This window comes from Monodon monoceros, unplaced genomic scaffold (genome assembly GCF_005190385.1).
Source record: "Monodon monoceros isolate NGI ecotype Baffin Bay Population unplaced genomic scaffold, NGI_Narwhal_1 Super_Scaffold_18, whole genome shotgun sequence".
NCBI lineage: Eukaryota > Metazoa > Chordata > Mammalia > Artiodactyla > Monodontidae > Monodon > Monodon monoceros.
Window position 1 is genome coordinate 18,717,041 of NW_021703774.1, and position 25,609 is coordinate 18,742,649.

At 52.4% G+C, this 25,609-nt stretch overlaps 1 protein-coding gene across 1 annotated transcript; it reads left to right on the forward strand.

Annotated features, from left to right (window-relative positions):
- The first annotated feature begins 2,273 nt into the window (after positions 1–2,273).
- On the forward strand, positions 2,274–7,876 carry HLX (H2.0 like homeobox). Its single transcript, XM_029226794.1, has 4 exons — positions 2,274–3,351; positions 4,133–4,312; positions 5,076–5,260; positions 7,012–7,876. The coding sequence occupies exons 1-4, from the start codon at positions 2,760–2,762 to the stop codon at positions 7,537–7,539; spliced, it is 1,485 nt and encodes a 494-aa protein (XP_029082627.1). The 5' UTR covers positions 2,274–2,759; the 3' UTR covers positions 7,540–7,876.
- The last annotated feature ends 17,733 nt before the right edge of the window (positions 7,877–25,609 follow it).

Here is a 25,609-nt window from a genome sequence, read left to right on the forward strand (position 1 = left end):
GAGCACAAGGGCGCACGGGGCAAGTTGCAATTTACAATCAAGCCGCGGGTTTTGCCGGGAGAAAGGAGCGGGAGGCGGGGCTAAGAGTCTGCGGGGGAAAACTCGCCTTCGGGCCTCGTCCTCACCCTTCCTGCCTCCTTCTCTGGGGCCTTGAAGTGCTGCAGAGGCGGGTAGTAGATGCCGCTGGAAACCCGGAGAGCCCGCGTTCCGCCTAGCCTTTACCCTGCACCCACTCCCGAGGGTCGCGTCTTATTTGCCGGCCGGCTGCCGGGGGTGAGGCCTAAATATTAGCGCCTCTTTTCGAACTGTGAGTTTGTGCTTAGGCCGCGGTTTCAATGTTTGCAGCGGAATTGGAAGTGACACCGGAAAAGAGAGAAAGAGAGGGCTTAAGGCCACCCTTACCACACTCGCGCTAGTGTTTTACCCTGAGGGCAGTGAAGTTATACTGAGGTCGCGCCCTCCCACAGGAGTCTCCCCAGAATCCTCAGCCTTTTCCTGCAAAGCCTGCACTGGAGCCTTTCAAGGAGGGTCCAGCACCTCGAGTGGCATTATGCTTGTCTACCCCTTGGCCTCTGGCTAGAAACAGAAGGACTGGTCGTCCTGCATTTCTCTCACCCCAGGTGCCCTTCACCTCAGCAGATCACCCCCCTCTTTTCCATCTCTGGACATAACACCTCTGTCGCGGCTGCACGGAGCAGGGCAAGAAACCCCCTTAGTAAAAGAGGGAGGGAGAGACAGAGACAGACAGAAGCTGGTGGGGGGGCAGGGGGGCGGCGGTTGTTCTCAGTGCTGGCTGGTTAGAAATGATTGATTAGTGATTGATACTTTCCAGGACAAAGTCAAAAGCTTAAAATGACAGCATCTGCGACCAGAGGCTAGAAACCAAATTCATTAGCCCAAATCCTGAACTCGAGATAGGCATGGCAAATTCAGTTGCCTTCCTGGGTTTCTTCGGCAAGCCCTGTAAATACTGAAGTGGGGAAGAAAAAAAAAAAGCCACAGAAACTTTATTGCAACTATATTGAAAGTCTGGGGAGGAAAACGCCACAGAAGATGCTGTTCTGTTAGAAGATGCTTATTAGGACAATCGAAAACAAAAGATTTCTCTGTTTCATTATTATTATTTTATTTTCTTCCTGAAAATGTGCAAGAAGAGCTCATCTGGGTGGCCTGTGGTTTGTATGGGAGAGGGGTGGGGAAATCCACTCTGACTATAATTTAAAAGAGAACGAATTCTTAAAATAGAGATGTTGGTGTTGCAGAAAACCCCGCACTACACCCACTATGCGCTCTGAAGACCCGAAGTCCGAAGTGAAGCGGTCGGTCACCACTGAAGCTTCTCCTGCGACCAGGCCCAGGGGGTTCCCTGGAGAAATAGTCACAGCATTGAAAGTAGTATTTAACCCCAAGGAAATCTACTCTTGTGGGCCCTTGCAAAACAATGGACCCCACGTGATCGGGGATGTGGCGGAGAAGGGAGGGTGACATTTCCTACAAGGTGCATTAAAGGAGGGGACGCGCGTGCCGCTCTCCCAGGTTTCGGACGGCTGCTTGTTTTGTTGTCTCCGAGGCTCAGGTTGGCTGCGTCCAAGAGAGACGTTCGGAGACATCCATCTTATTTTGTTTGAAAAGTTACTGGTTCAAGTTGTCAGTGTGTGGCAGCTCGGAATACAGCTAATTTGCGACCGCCCCTCCTCTCTTCCCTGAGGATCTCCGAGGCAGGGAAGCGGACCCAGTGCCGCCGCATTCCCTTGCGAGAGCAGAGCAGGGCAGCGTGGGGGCGGGGACCCACGAAGGACGGAGCTTTGTAGAAGACACCGACTCTCGGGATAAAGGCCGACTGGAGAAAAATCTGGCCCGAGTGATGTAAACAGGAGGGAAACCTAGGGCGCCGCCAGAGTTCCAGAAGGCGGGCCTTGCACCCGCTATAATCTGCGGGAGCACCAGCTTCCCTAGGCGAGAGCTCCAGGAGCGCTGTGACCAACTCTCCACGCCTGGTGCCGGTTCGGAGCTGCAGAAGTTAGTGGGAGTTAGAACTCCCTGGAGCAGCTGTTCGAAGCCCCCTACCCTTTGGAGAAGGACGCGCCCGACCAAGCACAGCCCACGCGCCAGCAGCAAACAGATTGGCGTGGCCGGGGCGTGGCCGAAGGGGCGGGCCACGCCCTCTTTCCCAGTTCCCCTCCACTTCCCACTCCCATTGGTCACCAGGATGGCCAATGAGCGGTCGGATCGAGGTCCTACCCTGGGTCTGACTCGAAAGCTCCTGCCAAAACTTTGGGAGTTTTTAGAGAGGAGTTTTTTTTTTTTCTTCTTATTACTTTTTTTTCTTTTTAAACTAACGGACTATTATTGTTATTGTTTTAAATTTAGCTGTTAAGGCTTAGCTGTTTGAGTGTTTCTTTCGGTGCCCGGCGCCTGTCTCCCCGGCTTCCCTGGCGTTTGTGGAGCCGCGGCCCCCGCCCGCCTAGCGGCTCCAGCACCCCTCGCTCGCCTACAGCCCGCGGGGAGCGCGGGCGCCGCGCCGCCTTTAAAGTGAGGCCAGGGGCAGAGGCCGTGAGTGGCCGGGATCCGGCCCTCGCCTCCTCCCTCGGTGGCGCTAGGGCTCCCTGGCCTCCCTTCAGTTCGGACGGAGAAGAGTAAGCGGATCGTCCCCGGCTGGGCTGCCGCCTCCTCCTGGACTTAGCGCGCCCCTCCCCGCGCCCCTCCCCACCCACCGGGCCCGGCCAGGCCGCGGCGGCAGCTCCGTGCACCCCGCCAGAATGTTCGCCGCCGGGCTGGCTCCCTTCTACGCGTCCAACTTCAGCCTCTGGTCGGCCGCCTACTGTTCCTCCGCCGGCCCGGGCGGCTGCTCCTTCCCCCTGGACCCCGCTGCCGTCAAGAAACCCTCCTTCTGCATCGCGGACATCCTGCACGCCGGCGTTGGGGAGACGGGGGCGGCTCCGGAGGGTCTGGCGGGGGCCTCGGCCGCTGCCCTCACCGCACACTTGGGATCGGCTCACCCGCACGCCTCTTTCCAAGCAGCCACCAGATCCCCGCTTCGACCCACCCCGGTGGTGGCGCCCTCCGAAGTCCCGGCTGGCTTCCCTCCGCGTCTGTCCCCGCTCTCAGCCGCCTACCACCACCATCACCCACAACAGCCACCGCAGCAGCAGCAACCGCAGCAGCAGCAGCCTCCGCCTCCACCCCGGGCTGGAAGCTTGCAGCCCCCAGCCTCCGGGTCGCGGCTGGTCCCGAATCCCCACCATAGCGCTTCCGCCCCGGCCCCCTCCAGTAAGGACCTCAAATTTGGAATTGACCGCATTTTGTCTGCAGAATTTGACCCAAAAGTCAAGGAAGGCAACACACTGAGAGGTAGGTCTTGGGCGAGAGGCTGCAGGCCTCTGAACAGGGCACTGACGCACTCCCCGATCCTTGGGCCATTTGGGATTCCTTTGAGTGTTTTCACAATTAAGGACAAATCGGTAAAATGAGGGAGAAGAAAATGAGTTGTAAGGAGACTGAAACATTAGGTTTAAAACTCACCTGCTCTACATTTAAAAAAAAAAAAGAGGAAGAAGAATCCAGAGATGCTTTAAAAACACATGCCACAGAATCAGTATCCATAAAAACGTTGGTGTAAATAATATTTGCTAAAATGACTATCATCTCTCTGTCTCTTTAATCACGTATCTACAAAGAGAACTACATTATTTGGCAGGAAAAGCCCTTTTGGGGAACACTTTCCCGTCCATTTGTCTGCTTTCTAGTGAAATTCCACCCAAGGAATATAGATGAACAATATTGACTCTAAACTCCCAAGAGAACAGGGTGAGGGATCCTTTGGAGGGACAGTTTAGGTCTGTGGAATTCTTGGAAGGCACCTGAAAGTGACTTCGTTTAGGCCTCTTTACCTGAAGTCCTTCCTAGCTGTATGCGTGGACGTGGACCTGTGGGACACACAGGAACAGTTCGTGCAGTGCCCCTGGGCCACTGTCGGGAGAGAGGCATCCCGGCGGCGCGGAGACAGAGGTCTCTCACCACTTCCCTTCAGGAAAACGGAACGGAGGGGTGGGGGAGGAGACGAACAAGTCCCAGAGAGTGTGAGTGTGGCTTTGCCAGAGGGGTAACAGCTCTTCTTTTCCCTCGTCCCCAGATCTCACATCGCTGCTAACCGGCGGGCGGCCCGCGGGGATGCACCTCCCCGCTCTGCAGCCCTCCACCGGCCAGTTCTTTGCGTCTCTAGATCCCATTAACGAGGCTTCTGCCATCCTGAGTCCCTTAAGCTCGAACCCGAGAAATTCAGTTCAGCATCAGTTTCAAGACACCTTTCCAGGTATGGAAACCCTCCTGATCGACGGCCTAACGGGCAGGTCGACTGCCAAAACACTTAGGACTGGAGTATCACGTGGCCACCGAGGTGTAGCAATCCCGGAGTTGATGCGGGAGGCTACCACGTCCGGAGAGAAACCGAAAGATTTCTCAGTGAGCTAGCTCACTCTTCGTTCGGCTCCCGGGGTTAAGGGGTGGGGAGCCTGGGGAGGGAAGAAAGTGTGCGGGAGCGGGTGGGCCGGGGGGGGTTCCCTAGTCTTTTCTCCCGAGAGGGTGCTTTGAAAATGCAGCAAGTGGTGGTGTTATTAACATACACTCATTTTGGAATGATCTTAAACATTTGCCGGAAGGTTCCGTCTTCACGGATGGGCATGGATGCGAGTACACACACACACACACACACACACACACACACACACAGTGGAGAATCGAGGCTGTCATCTTTAGATCCTTTAGGCCGAGGTGCATTTTCGCCTGCTCTTAGCATGCCTGATGGCCATGCATTCGGTTTATGTCTTTACTTTGGAATTAATCGGTGAAACGCCGGGCTTCTCCACTCCAGACTCGCGTTAGGCCTTCGGCCTATGGTCTTAAGAGCCGTACATTTCCTTCTTAGAGAGGCCATTCTGTGTCTGCGTGAAGGGCTTTCAGAGCCGACTGTTAACGTAAAACAAGTTTAAGCATCACAGTGAGCCCCAGGCATGCAGGCCGCGGATAGGGCACAAACTGGGTCCTCCTGTCTCTCTCTTGCACCCGCATGGTGGCAGGTCCCTACGCTGTGCTCACGAAGGACACCATGCCGCAGACGTACAAGAGAAAGCGCTCGTGGTCACGGGCGGTCTTCTCCAACCTGCAGAGGAAAGGTCTGGAGAAAAGGTTTGAGATTCAGAAGTACGTGACCAAGCCAGACCGAAAGCAGCTGGCCGCGATGCTGGGTCTCACCGATGCCCAGGTAAGCCAGCTCTGGCCCCGACGCACAGCCCCCTTGACGGGCAGCAGCTTGCGGCCTAGCCCCAAGGCCCCCTCCGCCGGCCAACTCTCCTTTTGCAGTGGAAACACTAGATCTCGAATTTCAGGAGACTAGGTGGACTTCTCAATTTGAGATAGGAGAGAGGAAGGGGGTGGGGGAGAAGGACAGAAAGAATAGCCCATCCCCAAAGAGGTTTGTCAACAAGCGCTGCGTCTTTATTTTGGCCAACAAGCGAAAGCATGTTGCCGAGAAGGCAAAGAGGCAGCAGGAGATAATAATTATATACTCGACTGTAGCACAATTTGCTGTAGGAGGCAGTTTATTTCAGAAGAGATAAAACTCCAAAGTCAAGAGATTGTTGTTGTTTCTTCCCCCCTCCTGTCCTCCCTCCCTCATCCTCCTGCTGCTGCTGCTGGATTGTGAAATCCCCAGTTGTGAGGAAGTGAAAACATTATTTCAAACGGAATTTCTTAGCCCCAGTAGGGCAAGAAGTCCACTTGGAGCAGCCACAGTCAGTCCGATTTTCTAACGGCATAATGGGAGGGGGAAGTGAGGAAGAGAAAGAAAAAGAGATTTTCTTAGAACGCCCAAGAGCATTTCACCAGGCTCTGCCTAGTTGAGTTTCTTCTTTTTTCCAAGACAAATCTTCAAATAGCAAATCTATTGTGCCTGAATTCAATATGTTTTCTTTTCTCAAGTTCAAGGCCTGTTTTTTTTTTTTTTTTTTAAGTTTTGAAAATATAAGAGTCACCGTTCTCGAACACCTCACCACAATGGCCCTTGCTCCCTGGGTGCTTCTGTCCTCCATCACACAACTCCCCTCCCCAGCACACACACTGGAAGAGTCCAGCCGTTTTCCACCAGCTGTGGATGTTATTTTTAAAAGGGAAGCTGGAACTTGTGTGAACACATTGGGACCCCCAGGGGATTGTATATTTATATAGATTCTCCGCCCCATCCCTACCCCCTTCCTCCACTTTGCGCAGGTTTAATTCCAGTGCTCTCTGAGCCCACAGAAGGATTCGTCTATCCCGGGCAGGGGCAGGGTCCTTATCAGCTTCTGAATACACACATGCCAAGGAAATGCTCTCTTATAGAAGGTCCATTGGTGCCCCACCCCACTGGGATTAACTCTTTGAACCCCCTTCCCCCTTTGTTTTCCACGGTTGCTCCTTAAAAAGAATTGTTTTTGTAGGGACTTGCCTTGGGTAGTGGCAGTAGAGGAGGGGCCCAACTTAGCAGGGATTCTTAACATTGGGTCACCAAACCCTTGAAACTGTGTGCAAAATCTTGGGTATATGTGAATTTTTCTGGGTCAGGGGTCCATAATTGTAATCAGATTCGTGGGAGGGGGGTTCCTGGCTCAAGTGGGGTCAAGAAGCATCGACTTAGAGCATTGATCCTCCCTAGTTTGAGGGCAACGTGCAGGGATCTGCCTTTCCAACAGGCATCCAGGTCACTCCAGGCTAGCGGTCGGAGGGCCACATTTTGAGAAACAGTCCTAGTTGCTTCCCTAGGCGAGGATCTCTGGTGATCCTCGTGGTTTCCCTGGGCTGCCTCTCGGTCCCTCGGTCCCTTCTAGCACAGTACCTGGCCTGTGGTAGAGGTGCTGGGGACGACTGGCGACGCTTTCCCGCCTTTGGGAGTGCCCCGGGGTGCGCGCAAGTCCAACAGGAGCGAGCCTGCGTCTCACCTCCGTGTCCCTACTTGTCTCCCGGTGCGGCGCGGCGCAGGTGAAGGTGTGGTTCCAGAATCGGCGGATGAAGTGGCGACACTCCAAGGAGGCCCAGGCCCAGAAGGACAAAGACAAGGAGGCTGGCGAGAAACCGTCGGGCGGAGCCCCGGCTGGCGACGGCGAGCCGGAGCTGAGCCCCAGCCGCTCGGAGGGCGAGGCTGAGAGCGAGAGTAGCGACTCCGAGTCTCTGGACATGGCCCCCAGCGACACGGAGCGGACTGAAGGGGCCGAGCGGTCTCTGCACCAAACGACGGTCATCAAGGCCTCGGCCGCCGGCGCCCTCCTCGCCGCCAGCAGCGGAGGCAGTGGCGGGAGCGGCAGCGGCGGCGGCGGCGGCGGCGGCGGCGGCGGCGGCGGCGGTTTTAACTTCGGCGTCCTCAGTAGCGGCAGCACCGGCGGCGCCGGGAGCTCCGGCGGCCACAGCAGCGGCAGCGGCGCCTCGGAGCTGCTCCCTGCGCTCCAGCCAGCCCTTGGCAGCGCCCCCAAAAGCCCCGAGCCCGCCCCGGCGCCGCTCGGCGGCCTCTAGACTGGACGAGGTTGGAGGAGACGCGGGGCCCTGCGTGCAGGCTCCCAGCCTTCCAGTGTGGGCTGGATTCTGTGCCTACTTTCCAGTGGCGGCGGGAGTCCCAGCTTGCGCATCGCTGTCCCGGCCGGTGCAGCCCACCCCGCCCAGAGCCGAGGGGAGTCGGAGTGCCTCTCGCCAGGCTCCCAGCGCCCGCCGAGCACTTTTGCCTGGATACAAGCAGCTCGCACTGTGAAGCGTTGGAGTAAACAGTCCTCCCCGCATTAGGGGTCGTGGCGGAAAGACGATGCACTTAGGATGCCACAGACTTGTAAATAAAATGTTTACTATGGTTTGTAAAGGCCGCTTGGCTTGCTGGGGCGATGCGGTCGTTAGGGTCTGGAATCTCCGACCCGGACCTTAGCCCCGGGACACTGCAGGTCCCAGCAGCTGGAGGTGGGGGACTAGAATTTCGGGGGGACATGCTGCAACCTCAGAGCCACCTTGCTGCAGAGATCGGCGCTGGGGCTTAAGGGTTCCAACAGTTCAGAGGTCTCCATAGGCCTCGCTAACCACCACTGATCCGGCGATCGCAACGCTGAGTGTGGCCTGAGAGCTCAGTCGGTCATAGAATCTGTCAGGCCTGTCGGGCAGATGGCTCCCCCAGCTGGAGTCAGGACGCGAGGAGTGTGCACACCACCCTTCCGCAGCTCCAGCTTAAGCAGAGTTGGGTGGAGAAGACGGTGCGGGACAGGGTCAGCCTAGCGACAGCTGGTACTAGAGAGGCAATTCCAGTGCAAACTGCCCCTTGCTTGGGGATGGAGTAGGGGGACGCAGCAGGTGTGTAGTGTCTAGAGAAAAGGGTAGACGGAATAGACAGGTCACAGGAGTTAGGTCTGGAAGCCTGAGGCTGAGATAGCTTTAAAGCTGCTGAAACATTTGCAGGGCAGGATGGTGATCTTTTCAAGGTCCCCTCCCTTGTCCAAGGTTGAGGAGGAGCCCAAACCAGAACTTGGAGTTCCTGGCTCCCATTTGGCCAGTGAAGGATCTGCTAAACCGCACACCATCTGCCCCCCATTGGTGTGTACACACACACACACACACACACACACACACACACACACGATCTTCCTTTGCAATTGGGCCGCTACAGGTGTCCAGTTGAACTCTTACCCCACCCCAAGCTGGGGTGAGATGAAAGGCAGTTTCCCCATCACACTGCAACTGGAATATAGCACATCTATTTTGTCTCCATGTTGCTACTGGGATGGACCACTCAATGTTTTTCTCTTGTTTTGAAATCTTGAAGCGTCAACTCTCTCTCCGAAGACACCCATGCCCCCTCCCCTGGAAACCACGAAATGTTCGGAGTTGGTAAAAAGTGATTTCAGGAGAGTTTAGAACAAATAGACATGGTGGACAAATCTGATCATCCGGGTCTATTTGACACTGAGCTGGGGCAAAGCCACAGGCCTCTTACAGGCCCATCATCCATTATGGGAAGCCGGTTGTCACATGGAACCCGTTAGGGAGAGAGAGTGTTGCTCCTGTGTAGATGCTGAGGCCAGCAAGCCTAGGACCCACTCCAGACCCCTGGCCTTATCGAGAAGGCTCCTAGCAGCTCCCTGGTCTGGCTTAGCTGTTTCCCCATTTTGACCCATTTGCTTGAGCACAAAGACCTCTTTTCTAGACTTCTGCGTCCAAGGGCAGAGTAGAGGCCTCAGATTTAGTCTTCTTTGGCCTGGCTCAGCCGGTCACCTGGGCAAGTCCCAGAGTGCAGCCCAGGGATGCAAGGCTGACTATTGCCTGCTGAAGTGAACCACTCAACCCCCCCAATGGAGCTGAACCCCTAGAGAAACGTGCACAGGGGGGAGGGGAACCACCAGGGTGGTCTGGCCTAGGAAAGATGAGAAAGGTAAAGTGCCCCAGAAGGGACCTCAAGTTAAATGGGGACACCAGCCAGCTGTTATCCCTAAATGGAGCATATGTTTTGGGGTGATTGCAGTCTCCACACTTGCTGTGAGTCCCAGCCCTGGGTTAGGATGACTCCTCTACACCACAGGCTTTGCTACCTGAACTGTAGGAGTCTCTCTGTACCTTTATTTTGCCTTCACTTCCGAAATTCATTTCCTCCCACTACAGAAATACTGAAATCCTGAAACCAGGACATCCCAGGAACATCGAATTTTGAGGCACTTAAATTCAGTTCTGGCTGGGAAGGCAAGCTGAGGAGGCGGTGGTGCTTTCTGCGCATCGCAGCTACCCCTCCTCACGAGGCCCGCGAGGAGCTCATGATCCCACACCCGCGCTGCATTTTCCTGTCTGGGTCCTGGGCTTTTGAAACTGAAGGAGAACTTTTCGCTCAGGGACTTCAGGCATGTGATCTCAGGTAGAATTCGCCCTTACCCCAGACATTTTTCGCCAGACTACAGGGCACGGTGGAGCTGAAGGGCTGGTAATGAAATGGGCCATCGGGAGTCAGGATGCTCCTGGGCGGGGAGGGGGGTCGTCACAGGAGGCGCCCCTTCCTCAGCCACCACGGTGGTCTGTCGTTCCTGAATATTTTCCCCGTGAAACATTAGCGGGTATGTCCCCTGGGCTGTGGAGTTCTTCCAGATTTTCATCAGGAACGGAGTATAATAAGCCCGGGAGAAGTTTAAAGTTCATTTTGAAGGAAAGCTGCCGAGTCGGAGGGTCTCTCTCGGCGGGATGGAAAAGCAGCATTTCGGCCAGGCCGCGTCATCCCCGGGACTGCTCGCTCAGCCCCGTGTACGGGGATTTTCCCGAGGGCGCTCGATGCTAGCAAGAGTGGCCAGGGAAGCTAGAAATTCTTGAACTAAGACCGAGATTTCGCAGGCACGGAAGGAAAGGCAGAGCGCGCCAGGTCCGCGGACCCCAGACCGGCCCTGGCCCGCAGAGCTGGGGCTTGGAGGAGGCGGGTGCGCCCGGGCCCATGGCCCCAGAGAAGAGCAGAGCCGCGCTCCCCGCCCTTACCCCCGCGCCCCGCCCCAGGCTTCGCCCTTTGCTGAAAGCAGTAATAACTCTTTGCCCAGAGCAGGGCCCCGCCTCGCCAGCCCCGGAGCCCTGGCGGCGCCAAGCCCTCCGAGCAAGGTTACCTCTGCGCAGCTCTGAGCGCGCAGAGGGCGGGCGAGCAGCGCGCGCCTCTCTGGGACTTGAGGGGGATCGGCTACGCCCCTCGGGTGCACGCACGCCACACACACACAACTCTTACACACGTAGGTCAAATACAAATACACAGGCCCTCAGAGGCACACAGAAACGCAGACGCGGACGGGCTAGTTCAGCAAATAAAGTTCCACGTTCTCCTCCAGATGGCAAAGCAAAGTGAAGAGACTCACACCGCCTTCCTCTGCCAGTGTGGGTGCCTGGGGCGCCAAGATTCGCTGACTAAGCCACTGAAAGCAGGCATCGCATTCCCCTGCGCTTGTCTGCCTCAGCCGAGGGTGGGCAGGGGCCGCGATGCCGGGAGTTGTTGGGAGCGTATAGCCGTCGCCGTCCTGTCCCCACTGAGGCTAAAACTGTCCGATCCTATGGCACTTCAAGGAGAGGTCTTGCCTCTAACGGAGGCTGTGGCCCTCATACCCTCCAATGGAGATCATCCCTTGTCTCCACCCGCCCCCCTCCTCCAGCTAGGATTCGCTCGTATGGTGGAGGTGGGGAGCAGTTGCTCAGACTCCAGTTGTCACAGATCCTTCCAAACTTCAGAGGGAACGAGCGGCTCTGGGATCTTTTTGTGGCCGCTCCCTCTAACTAGGGTCTGAAGTGGGGTGTGGGCAAGTGTTCTAGTTTGCGGCCAACTTGGCGCAGGTGAGCTCTGAGTGCCGGACCTACTGGTCCCTCCTGCTGTAGGTACCAGAAGCCGACATACCGGGAAGGTGACCTCGGGTTCTCCCGTAGCCACAGCCTCCGGGAGCTTTGGGGTGCGCTGCAGCAGGGGGGTGTTCTGCGGGCGTTTTAGACTTGAGCTTTAACCTATTCCCGGATCTGACCCCACGAAAGTCCTCAAGCAGTGGCCGACTTTAAACAGACTGGGAGTGCAGGATGCGCCAGGCACAGATCTGGAGCCAGAAATGAGAAGTCAGAGGCTGAGGTCGACACACCCTTCTCCGGTTTGCGCGCCCTAGTCTTCCCTCCACCTTCGTCCTTATTTAAGAAGGAAGAGCTGGTAGAGGGACTGAGAGCTCCGACCTCCCCGTGCGACGCGGTGATACTACTTTAAAGATGCTCGAGAGGGCCCTAAAGGCTCAGGGCCCTCAACCCCCCCCCCTTTAGCCTGGGGTAGAGGTAAGGGGGTTGCACACACCGTGGTCTTTGTGAAGATGCAACTGCTGGGTTTTAAGGAGGACTTTAACGGCAGGTGTTCAAGCTGGGGGTGATACACCCCGATTTACTGTGCTTATGTCTGGCTCACAGCCTCACCTTTGAGGTTGTGATGGGATTGGCCGGCGTCCCAAAAACGAACGATCCGCCTTCTCCGCGGCTTCTCACACACACGGATATTAGAACCTGCAGCGCGCACCCCTGCAGCGGTGCCCTTTGGGAATCCCAACTACTTACATGGGATGTACTTTCTAAGATATCAGTCCACCCGGGTTCTAACGGAGCACAGGCTCTGCCCAGACCGGCTGGGGGGGCCTCTGAGCTTGGAAAATCCCAAGGTCCCTGGGTTCCTTAGCTGCCTTGCCCTCACTCACTTTAGGAATGAAGATTAAATGTCCCCGCAGGTATGATTACTTCATTTTAAAGGATGAGGCAACGGAGGCCGGGAGTCTTGACGTTTGCCCAAGATCCTCTAGAGACTGAGTGCCAGGACTCGGATGGGCCATGGGGTTAGTGCCTCTGAGGTGCCAAAGAAGGAGAGGGATCCTCTAGGAATCGCAGGCCTGGGCTTCCCCCGGGGTTGACGCACCCGCCCTTCAGCCTGCGCCCTTTGCGTACAGGTTTAGCTTTGCTAATAGTGTCTAGGGCCCGGGCCACACCCTGCTCACAGGAGTCTGCGACATCCTTGGTGCTCTTCCGTTTTCGTCGGTCGTTGCTGATGGTTGGGATTCTGGGCAGGACGCGGGGTGCGAGGCCTGACGGCGCCTGTCCCGCAGCCGCCACGCCAGCTCCTCTCTTCCCTGCCCTTGGACTGGCCCCAGCCGCGGTAGATACTGAGCATCCTTCTTTTGCGCAATCCACAGATCAAGAACAGCGGCTACATCACCTGGCGCACGCTCAGAGCTCACGTCTTCGGTGACCCCAACGACTCTTTCTGGGGAGCGGGTATGGGAAGAGGCCGGCAGGTGGAGCGCGGAAGCCTGATCCCAAGCCGGAATAGGGGAACCCAAGCTAGCCCAAGAAGCATTCATTCATTCACCAATTACCGCGAGACCTTGGGAAATTTATCTAATCAATTGGCTTCAGTGTCCTCATCTGTATAGTAGGAAATAATCAAAGTTACCTAACTTATAAATTGCTGAGGGTTAACTGCGTTATTAAACGTGAAATGAGAATAGTGGGTGGCATACAATCAGTGCTGTCGGCTTAGATGTTATTAAATTCATTCATTCGTTTATTCACTGCAGTATTTGAGGTGCTTATTAGTATTTGCACAGTTGGAAAAAAATGCATGACAATCCTTACTCTCCAGGAAATTAAATCCATACATGGAGGCTCTTGAATGTGTGCAGTCACAGTGTCCCCCTGGAGTGGGGCACGGGGGGGGGGAGAAAAAGCCTTTAAGGAGTATCCTAGAGTGCTTGGACCTGCTTCTGGATGACAGCAGGGGTTGCCTCGCAGACCCAGACTCCAGGAGATACCCATTTGCGCTTCTTCCTCTTGGTACTCCTGACACTGTCCTCTGTGCCCACAGTAGGTGCTCAGTGCAGTGCTTGTGGGTGTGGCTGGGAGTTTTCCTTGGGAGTTGGAAGGGGACGAAGCTAGAATTTTCTGACACTTTGGCTCTGAGGGAAGCTTAACCAAGGGTCAGGGGTCCAAGGAGGGAAAAATATGTGCCCGCTGCTGAGATCACGTCAGGACACATGGCACTTCAGGAATTTTATTAAGTTCTTAATTAATCGCGTGGGGGGGGTGTTCAAAACGTAAATACGAAATCAACTGCCCCTTTAAGTGGTGGAAGGCACCCTCTGCGCGCGGTTGGAGAAATTCTAGCACCTAGCGCAAGGCTCGGCACAGGGAAGGCTACTCAGAAAATGTTTATTGAATAAACGAATAACACAATTACTGTGGCCCCTGTGGTAATTTATAGTCTCAGTAGTCTCAGGGACAATATGATCGCCTGGTTAGCACTGTAAACACAGTAGGACGCTAAGAACAAAGTACAGAGCTACCGACTGGTGACCCCGGGACTTGGAAGCCACCAAGCATCTGACTGAGGATACCCAAGGGTCCCCGATACTAAGGCCATCACAGAGCAACGAGAAAACGAATTCACAAGCTGTGCTCAATACAACAGACGAAACGCTGTTCGCGCCAGTTCATCCTAGTGTTGAGTGTAGATGGGCACTGTTGGCCTCATTTTGTAAGTTGAATAACTCGTCCACAGTCACGTTGCTAGCGGTCGACAGAAGGACCAGGACTGAAGCCAAAAGCTTTCTGGGCTTTTTCCGGACCCCACTGCGGCCTGGCCGCGCGGGGCACTGGGGCTGCGGGAGCATCTCTGGGCGCAGGGAAGGGCAGTGCAGAGCCGGAAAGAAGGGGCGATGAGCCGGCTTCGGTGGGTCTGCATCTCGCCTTCTCCGCCTGCTGCGCAGCAGCGCCCGTTTGTTTCGCGGGTTCCGCAGTTACCCTCACCGCCCCCCCCACCCGCAACTCGCCTCAGGTGATTTTCGGGTCAGTGAATTTCAGCCTCACTTTGCTTAGTCAGGGTTGTTTATTTGTGTTTGTCTGAATAGGTGTGAAGAATGCACACCGCTTGGTTCCCAGCACGTGATGGGAGCTCAAGAAATCAGCGGATGACGAAATGAAGGAGCAAATGAACTAATGCATGAATAAGACTGCGTTATCTCGCGATCCCCGCAGGCAATGGTCGCTGCATCCGGCCATTTTCTGGATCCCTCTATGGAAGGAATCGCAGGCCGTGCACACCCTCCAAGGGAGTGCCCAGGAGGCTCAGCGCTGTGCGATCTCCTCGCCACCCCCTCCCCCAGCGCGCAGACCCGGCTCGAAGCCTCAGGCTTTCGGGGGTCGCCTGACTCCGCCCCGTTCGCCACTCTTTTGGGTCTAGTGGAGGGTACCGGGTCCTCTGTCTTCTTAGATCCTCAACCCGCCGGCCGAGCACCCAGTACAAGGTCAGTGTGGGCCCTCGGGCTTCGACGTCGCCGCGGCTTGTCCAGACATCAGCACCGCGCGGGTGGGCAGCGCCCGGGAGATCATCCCTGTAAGGCTGCTTCGGGTCCTCCTCAGCGATCTAAGCCAGACCCCCTTGTCCCCGCCTCCCGCAGAGTCCCCGCTGCTTGTGCTGACCTCTCTTGCGCGCCAAGAGAGGTCAGCACAAGCAGAGGTCAGCACAGGCAGCAAGAGGTTGTGGTTGAACAAATGGGGTGAAAAGCTAGAAAGGAAAGGAGTCAGATACACAGTTTAGGCATTGAATGACGAGTGTGATTTAAACTTTCCTATTTACTTCGGTCTTCACTCTCCCTTCTCCTCCTCTCTTGCTTTGGGCATCCCATTTATTTTTGTTTTTCCCTCTTCCCTTCCTGCGCTCGGGTCTTCCGTTGCTTCTGAGATTGTTCAAGTTTCCACTCAGGTCTTGAAGAGGAGCTGGGCCACGCTGGCTCGGTTCTGGGGCGATCAAGGTGGACAACGTAAGAAGCAGGGTGTGTGACTTTAGAGGAGCGACCTGGCACTCCCAGAGGTGGTGGACTCCAGCCTTGTCTATGAACCAAAATGTACCGAAAGGCAGTGATTTACTTTATGATTTTAAAAAAAGGAATGGGCCCCTAAAAACAACATAAAAGACCCTCAAGGGCCCTTCCTCCCCAGAGGCATTGTTCAGGAGCCGAGGGCGATGTGTCTGTGACTCACGGGCCACCCGTAGCCTCCCTGTCATCCATCAACACACGCGCCCATGGTTTGAGCCCCGGCTCCGTGCTGGGCGGGTTCTGGTTTAGGGATTGGCAGCGGCTCCGGCTGCAGCGATCTGAAGGCTCCCGGAAGTGTGTCCTCCGAACCAAAAGTTTCAGCAGCCGGAACCTTTCTTTCTTGTCTCTTTCCCACCTTTTTCGGTTTTCCTATCGCAGAAGAATGGTCGTAGGGAGACCCATTCTGCTTCCCGAATCCTCTTCCACGATGCCTGACAGTCAATTTGCTCAGCAACCTGGAGGCAGTTCAGTATCCCCTCTACTTACGTTAGGGGAACATACCTGACACAGAGCAGGGTCACAGTGATCCTGGTAAACAGATTCCCGCGCAAGAAGCGGAAATTGTTATTAAACTGTCACCACTACTACCATCATCACACCGCTAATCTCTCCTGGATGGGGACGCCCCTTTCTTCGCGGTCTGAAATCACCCACGGTGGGGGCGTGCAAGTGAAAGTAGAGGAAACAGACACGATCCTCTTCCACTCTTTCAGCGGGAATTGAAAATCTTGTATCTCATTTAACCTTCACAGCAACACTGGGCGGGAAGACACTATTCTTCCACTCTTAATGAGTAAGACGTAGAGGTTGGGTAGTTTGATCCTGGTACCTACTCAGCTGGCAGGGGGCGTGGCCAAACCTCCGACTCAGAAACCCACAAGTTTCTTGCTACAATTCCTGAACTGGTGGGCTTCTGTGAGTCACTCTACAAAGAAAAAGTTCAAGTTCAACGAAAAGCTTTGCTCTCTTTTTTGATGACCTTTTCGGATCATTCTATCAAATACCCACCTTAAATTGTGAGTGTAGATGCAACCACATAGAAATCTATTAAGAATCCAGTCGCTTCACCCCCAGGGAGAGCGCATTCCGGGTAGGCAGAGGATGACCACCTCGGGAGGTGAGGGCCTACTACAAAAACACCTTTAAGCGACTGGTTGCCACGTGCACTGACTGTTCCCTCCGCCTTCAGCTGGACAGAAGTGAGCGGTCTTGAACTCAAAGGCGCTTTCCCCTCCGCGCTCAGTCACCTCTTTCTCTTTCCATCCTCTCCTGGCCTCCCCCAGGCCTCGCCTCCTTCCCGCTCCGCTCCATCTCTCCACCGCGACCTCCTTGGCTGCGGAGAGGAGCTTCCTGCAGGCTGTGGCCGGACTCCTAGCGCTGCTGTGCTGCCCTTGCGGCGACGGGACAGCGAGGCGACCCGGGCAGCTGCCGCCGCCGCTACCAGCAGCGCCCTGCCGCCCGTCTCAGCCACCCGGGCCCGAATGAGGGGCCCGGCGCCGGGAGGCGGCGGGAGGCGGGCGGACCCCGGCTTCGGAGCGCAGCGCCGGGCGGGGCGGGAAATTTATGGTCTGTGTACACTTTCTGGCTCCAGAGGCCCGCGCACCAGCAGGATGGTGCCACACGAGCCTGAGGCCGCCGCGAACTGGGGCCGCAGGCGCCCGGCCGTGTATGGTGCCCACGAGTCTCTCCTTCCTGCACCGCTAAGCCCATAAACATCCCTGGAGGGAGCGGCTGAAAACGAAAGCCCGGGCGGGAGGTGGGCTCAAACCTAGGAAACCTACTCAGAGGCGCATCTATACTGGAGGTTGGGAATCGCGCCCTGGGTGCGGGTGGGATTGTAAGCCCAGTATAGGGCTGAATGGTCCGCAGTGCGAACAGGTCACCGGTTCCATGTGTTGCTTACGCCCGGCGTCACGTCGAGGCCTAGACTCCGTCTTCGGCCCTTCCACCGGTGACAGATAAAAGGGCCCATCAAAAAGCCAGATTGTAGAGACACAGACGTAGAGAACAAACATATGGACACCAAGGGGGGAAGGGTGGGTGGGTGGGATGAACTGGGAGATTGGGATTGATATATATACACTATGTATAAAATAGATAAGTAATGAGAACCTACTGTATACGACAGGGAACTCTACTCAGTGCTCTGTGGTGACATAAACGGGAAGGAAATCCCCAAAACAGGGGATAAATGTATACGTAGAGCTGATTGACTTTGCTGAACAGCAGAAACTAACACAACATTGTAAAGCAACTATACTCCAATAAAAATTAATTATAAAAAAAAGCCAGATTGAATGAGAACTGGGTCCTTGGGTGTCGGTGGAGGCGCGAAGATGGTCCGCGACCGGCCGGGCAGGCAGGCCAACGCGGGGGCGACTAGGTAGAGGTCTGAGTGCTCACACTTCATTGCTGCCTGCTTAGCACCAAATGTGTCCACAGTTTCCCAGGCCAGGCCATACCGGCGCACAGGAACTGTGAACACTGAGGCCAGAGCAAGGCAGGTCCTTTTATTCATGTTGTCACCTGGACTGGTGTCTTGCAGTGTAACCACATAACCAAGCCTCTGTAAGGACAGTTTGGCTTAACACAGTTTAACCAATAATACCGGGCACAACTTTACAATTGACACATAGTAAATTGTTGCGTGCTTCTGTGTCAGGCACTGTTCTAAAAACTTCAGGGTGGCAGAGTCCATAAATACCGGCAATTATCCGTGGGGTGTGTTAATTGCAGTAGTAATTGTGAGTCTCTCTGACACCGGCTTCTCTCCACCCTCTGCTTTCTTTTGATTTACTGTTGGGCCCGGGTCTGTGTACCTGGAAACTCTCTGAGACCCCAGGCTTGGTTAAAACGCAGGTTCCGGGATGCAGAAGGCCACTTACGCAGGAGTGCCTTGCTGTTACAGCGTCTCTCCAAGGACACCTAATTCTTCTTGTCAGTGGTTCTTTACTTTGCATGGGGAAAGTGAAGAGTCGCACCTCCGGAACTTTAGCACCTTGAATTGGGTGCGTCCTGGGAGAGGGACGTGGCCTTGACAAAGATGGCCATTTATTGGAAAATAGGTGAAGAGACAGGAGTAAGAGGGGGAGGGTGGAGTATGAAAGAACAGAGTGAAAAAAGAGAGACGGGAAATAGGAGGGAGAAGATGGCAACCAAGAAAATAGTGGGATTTTGAAGCATTTCTCACATTTTTTTTTAAAGGGGTGGGCGGGGTTGACACAACTGGTTTGGGGCTGGGCCATAAATTAATAGATTTATTCCTCAATCAGGAAAAAGCCATTACGATTTTCTTGGCTTCGTCTGTGGGAAAATAATTTCTTTGATTGAGTTGCCCCAGAAGACCCTCTGAAGTCCTCTCCTCCCCGCCTGGAACAGCCTCCTCTTTCCTGCCTGCCGGAAGGAGGGGAGAAGGGGAGACCCCAGGGAGAAGAGGCCTTTCCATCTTTTCCAGCATCTTGAATTTCACTTTCTGCGTTTCTTTCTACTTCTTGATTTGATCCTCACTGCCTTGGAGACTTGGAAGCTCGGAGGGAAAATTCTCCTGCAGCAAGCCCGCCACCATCTCTGCTCTCCTTCCCTTAGGTCCTCTGTGTTGATCCAGACTGGGCCCTTGTTCTCTTGCCTGCCTGCTCTAGCCCACTGAGGACTTTGGGTCTATGAGCAAGAGAAACCAACTATGGGGGCAGGGATGAGGCAAAAGTCTCCCTCAAAGGGAGGGAGGAGCCCCAGAGTAGGGTGGATGAAGCATTGTTCCTCCCGAACAGGGAGGAGCTGAGCTCTTCTTGTCAGTCCTTTAAGACGCCAAGTGTGGTCCCAGGATCCTTAAGGGTCTCTGAGACCTTTTCAGAGAACTCCTGAGGTCAAAACTATTTTCACAATAAAAGGTTATTGACTTTTTTTGCCAGTGTACAATGGAGTTTCCCAAAAGTCCCATTAGGCATGGTGACGTCATGGCTCTGATGGCCTGTGGAATGTGTTCATGTCTAGTACTTTTCAAGATGTACTTCTAACACACTTAGTTTAATATCTATACCTGTGCTGTGTGGTTATTTACATTCAAATTAATGTAAGTGAAATGAAATATTCATTTAACTATTTCAGCCTCACTGGTTCATTGCCTCAGCCGCACCAGCCACATTTCCGTTGTCCAATAGCCACATGTGGCCAGGGACTCTCACATTGCACAGTGCAGATAAAGAATATTTCCATCATCGTAGGAAGTTATTGGACAGAACTAATCTACAGGTAAATATAAATACACACAATCACACAAACAAATGCCCTTTAGCATCCTCAGTTTTTAAGATGGTAAAGAAGATCTGAGGCCAATACTGTTTGAGATTCTTCCCTTACAGTATTTTCAAGGTCACACCTTTGACATAGGCGTTGGAACTAGAGAGGCTAAATTTCCGTCTGGACTCTGCCCTCACTATCTTCATGATCTTGGTCCATTTTCTTGACTCTGAGCATCAATTCCTGCTTCTGTAAAAAGGGGGTGATAGTTCCTGATAATAGGCGGTGGAGAGGCAGTTCATATAGCTGGTCATGAAGAGCATAAACTGAATGGGCTCATAGCTCAGCGCAGCTCAGATGACTCTGGGTTAGTTTGAAAACTTCTCCATGGCTTAGTTTCCTTATCAGGAAATTGGAATAATAATAATAATAATAATAATACCTTACCTATAGGGTTGTTGTGAGAATTGAATTAGATAAGTGAAAAGCACTCAAGAATAAGTAACTGGCACATTGAAATTACTACTACTGGGGCTTCCCTGGTGGCGCAGTGGTTAAGAATCCGTCTGCCAATGCAGGGAACACAGGTTCGGGTCCTAGTCCGGGAAGATCTCACATGCTGCAGAGCAACTAAGCCCATGCACCACAACTACTGAGCCTGTGCTCTAGAGCCTATGAGCCACAACTACTGAGCCCACATGCTGCAACTACTGAAGCCCGCACGCCTAGAGCCTGTGCTCCGCAACAAGAGAAGCCACCGCAATAAGAAGCCTGTGCACCACAGCGAAGAGTAGACCCCGCTCGCCACAGCTAGAGAAAGCCCGCGCAGCAGCAAAGACCCAACACAGCCAAAAATAAATAAATAAAATAAATTAAAAAAACCCCGAAATTACTACTACATGTGTGTTGGATGATATTATTATTACATATACAAAGTCCAAACCTTACTTGGTGACAATAAACGTTAATTCCCCTCCCCTTTCAGTTACGCACACAGACACACACACACACACACACAATTGTGGTAAACTACACACAACATAATATTTATCATATTAACCATCTTTAAGTGTACAGTGCAATAGTGGTAAGATATCCAGTTTCCATAATTTTTTCATCTTTCAAAACTGAAATTCTGTATCTGTCAAAAAGAACTCCTTATCAGTAATATTTTATGCTGACTGTGAATCAGGCTCCAGGCTTTAGAATTTTAGTCGATGGTTTTGACTAAGCACTAACGATTCCAGTTAAGAAATCAATTAGTCATTTAAAATAGCTGAATTGGCTGGGAAAGGACAGCCAGAGTCCCCCAGATGTAATCAGTCCCCCTTGAAGGTGCATTTTCCATTGATTCCTCTGTCTTTAACCCCTTGGATCCCAGCAGCCCCCTCCTGACTAAGCACTGAATACAGCCTAGAGGTGAGGATGATGTGATGTTCCCCAAATGACTGCTCATCCTGGTTTTAGGGAGTTAATGATGGCTGGTGGGTTAAGTCACTGAATCTTCGAAATACTTTCCAGAAAGTATCTGAAAGCTTGATGTTACAATAGCAGATAAGAAAAATAAGCTCGAGATTAGTCTCTGTTTGCATCTCTAAGGCCTGGTGAAGGTTAACGATCATGAGAGGGACGAAAATCAGAATATTTCACGATCCTTTTGGTAGAGTGGGTAGGAGAAGAGAAAACAATATTCCCTAAAATCACCGTAGTCACTGAAAAGAATTCAATGCTTCCTTTGGGTAGTGTTTATCTCTCTCTGAGGATTTAGTTTTCTGCACTTTTTTATTGAAAAAAATAAAATTTTCAGTGTGAATTTTCAATCGAAAATGTTAGATAAATACAATAGCTACACTGTGTAGGACGCTTTCAGATGCAAGTAAAAAAGAGCTCAGCTTAAGCTAGCATAACCAATGGAGGAAATGTATTGCTTCCCATGATTGAAAAAGTAGAGTGGCAGAGTCAGTTTCATGCATGGTTTGATCAAGGCTCTTGTTCTGTTTTCTGTGGGTTTCCTCATCTTCTCGCTGTATTCATTTCATGCTCAACCTGGCCTCTCTCCTGGTATCAAGGCCTCCCTCATAGCTGTACATGCTATACTGTGTTGAATAAGAAACTGTCTGTAACCCAGAATTCCCAGAAAAAGGCCTGGTGGGGTTGGCTTAGTTCACACACTCCTTCTTGCTCTACTCATTATGGTCAGAGGAAGGGAACACCTGGTTGCATTTGCCTAGGTGGCTTCTTTAGTAGTCCTGATCACAGGGACCCTTGAAAGCACATTGGGAGGGAGGGTATGTCGAAAGGAGAACAGAGAATGGAAACTGAAGAGGCAATAAGGAATCCACTACTGTATGCATCTTCGTTTAGGGCACAGTTAAGTTGTCATCTTATTGTTCATGATTAAGATCACTTCTTTTGTCGTATAAGCCGTGTGCTCTATGGGTGTAGAAGACAGTGCTTGGCCAAGCCGGAAGGGTATTCAATGGCAGACATCTTTCCAGCCTTGAGATGATGGCTCTTTTTTTCACATCTTTAACATTGTTCCCATGGTCAATGATTCCCATGTTGTGTTCTTAACTTATAGATGCTGTGACTTATCTAATTCATCTTGGATATTTGTTAAAACCCAGATTCTTACTGCTTGTCTGCTAGGTTCTGCCTTGCTAGGTCTTGGATAAGGTGATGACTAGATATTTAACAAGATATCTAGGTGATTCCTATTATTAGGCTAGTTTAAGAAGTAGTAAACTAAAATTGGTTATGCTTTTTCTCTTTGCATTGGCTGCTGGGGAGCTTAGCGGGCTAATTCCTGAAAAGTGTTCAGGGCTGTATGGTGTGAATTTTGCACACTAATATTAGTCTTGGCAGCATTTTTCTTTTATCCATGTTTTCTTTCTTTCTTTTCTCTTTTCTTTCTTTTCTCAGTGAACAGGATCTTATTGTACCCTATATATTTTTTGATATTCTATCTTAAATTCTTTTTGAATGCAGTAGAATATATCAGATAGGATTCTGGCAGGAAACAGAAGACACACTCAGCAGATTTTTGAAGAGACTTTTTCAGCAGGGACTATTTACTGTGGTGTGGACAGGATTCAGGGAACCCACAAGAGATGTGGAGGATCTAGTAACAGCTGGGAAACCATTCTGATCCCAGGTCTAAGGACTGGGGAGGTGTACATATTTCCTAGAGCTACTGTCACAAATTACTACAAACTGAGTGACTTAAACAACAGAAATTTATTCTGTTACACTTCTAGAGACCAGATGTCTGAAATGAGTTTCCCTGGGCTAACGTCAAGGTGTTGGCAGGGCTGGTTCCTTCTGGAAGGGTGCAGGAGGAAAACCCATCCATTGCCTCTTTCAGCTTCTGGTGGCTGCTGGAGTTCCTTGGCTTGCATCTGTGTCACTCCAGTCTCTGCTTTTCTGGTCACACATCTTTCCTTCTGCGTCAAATCTTCCTCTGCCTTCCTCTTATGAGCACACGTGTTGCGTTTAGTGCCCATCCAGATAATCTAAGAAAATCTCCCATTTCAAGATCCTTAATCACATCTGCAAAGTCCCTAATGCCATAGGAAGTAGCATTCACAGGTTCCAGGGATTAGAAACTAGTTATCTTCAGGGGCCATTATTCAGCCTCCCACACAAAGAATGGTGCTACTGGAGCCCAGAGCTGGCGAAGAGAGCACACTCAGCTATGGCTGTAGGTAGAAGGCACGGCCACCTTCACAATATTGTCCCCTGTCCCTGGAGGGAACAGGAGGAAGAAATACTCTCACCTGTTTTCTCTCCGCCGCACCCCTGCCCTGACCTCCTGCTGCTGCATCCCATCAGCTAAGCGGGAAGATAAGGTTCATAGGAGTCAGCTCCTTGGGTACAGGGCAGGGCAGAGCAGAGAGAACGGGTCTGGAGAATAACCAGTCTGCAAGTGCACTGAAATACCAGCCCACCGCTGAGCTGCGGGCGGGATTGCGGTCCTGATCCCTGAGCTGTGTTTCTCAGAGGAGGGTCCCGTGCCAGAGTTAGCTGCTCAGACACTTGCTCCAGCATTTCCATGGAAACCTTGAGTCCGGGCCCTTCCAGTTAAGCGGAGATGGCCTGAGAGATTTGAGGCCGAGTCTCAATCCAGGGTTTGGGTTTCTCTTTGTTATCCCCAGTGCCCTAGTCTAAGGTAGCAAAAGGCTGTTGGGTTGACATTAAAGGGACTGAGTGGTAATAGGATCCTGGGAGTTCAGGAAACCACACTCTGAAATCAGCACCGGTCCTCTCTCTCCATCAGGTTTCAGTCCCAGGAAATTATGCTGCCTATCTTGTCTGCAGGAACCCATGCTGTTCTGAAGACTGGCAGTGGAATTCTGATACCCTGCATACCGTAGCTGCCATCTCCTTAGAGAAATTTAAAACCAAGCTTGGATCAGCAAGAGGCTGGGGCCGGGCCTGGGTGATGGTGCACGAGCCCACGGGGCTGCAGCCATCTGTAGCACAGTTTCAAGCCACGCATTTCACAGCTTCTCTTTCCCTTTGCCACTTCCTAACAGGTACCCTCCTCCCTCTCCCAGGGTCCGCCTCTCAGCCAGGCCCACGGCCAGCAATTCTGCCCTTTTTTTCCTCCCCCACTGCTCCCCCTGCTGAGACTTGGGCAACCTTTCCTGGCACACTGGCTGAGATTGACATCAGGTGTTTTGGGAAGCTCCCATGTACAAATTCCCACCTTCTAATGATCGCCCTGATTTTTTTTTATGGACATTTGAAACTAAAGACAAAACCAGCTGCTTCTTGAGGAGAAAAAAGCAAAACATGAAAAGAATCTCCCATATAACCCACTGCCCCCCAAATCCCAAGCCAATAAAATGAGTCTAACCAATAATTCAACCTCCCTGCCTCGTTCACTGGCAAAGCAGCTTGCAAAGCAGCACAGCAGGGAACGCTCATTGACAAGAAATTTATCATTAGTAATTTTATTAGGTTTAATGTAGCCAACAGGGGCCACTGATAGTTGCAGTATTCTTTTTCCTGAGGGATTCCCCCCCAAAAGGACAAATATTCTGTAGTACTGCCATTTAATTGTCTTTGTAATTTAGTGTAGGTTGGTTGAATGACAAACTTTTCAAAATGCCATCTCTGAGAAAGGATTCCACAGTTGGTAATCTATACAAATTTGCCACTTGTATCTTTCTTTTAAAAATTTCTCAGGGCTTAGAAGCATAGCTACCATAATTATTGTAATAATCCTCTAAAGGAGACATCCATCTGTCATGGTTGAAAGCAATTTCTTTTTAGTAGGAACGTTTTAGAATGTCTTGTTTGGACAGAAAAGGCCATCCGTTAGTTGGTAATTTAAGCTAGTTACTTAGAGTCAGGCAATTAGGTTAATGAGACAGTTGGTCTTTTGAAGTCGAAGGGGAACAGGGATGAGCTCACCACTCCTCAAGAAGACATTAAATCAATTTGGTGTAAAAGGTAGAGGGGCATCATTCCCTCCTACAGTTTCAAGGAAAGATCATGCGCACACAGATTTAGCTCCAAGCATGGCAATCAGGTGGCGCGCCCCTAAGTCTCTCTGGCAACCACCATACGACAGAGGAAGAAATAACAGCTGCTCCAGCTATCACTGGGCAAGATGACAGGCCTGGATTAGGCCTTTTGTGGAGGCCAGCAACCCTTGAGGGAGCAGCACCAGGCCCTGACATGACAGGACCATGGACACATGGAATGCCCCCAAATGAAGCAGATGGAATTGCTGACAAATGAGTTGAAATGGTAGAGGTCCCTATCCTGAGAGCCGGCTGGATTTATGGAGAGCCGCTCCATGGAGCGGCAATTTCAGGGCGGCCAGGCTGCCTTTAGATGTTAATCAGAGGCATTCATATGTTCTGTCATTCACCCTTCAAAGGAAGGTGTCAGATGTCTTGATGAAATACCTCTCCCGCCAACTCAGACATTGGGAATCAGCCACCCTGTTGATAAATGACTCA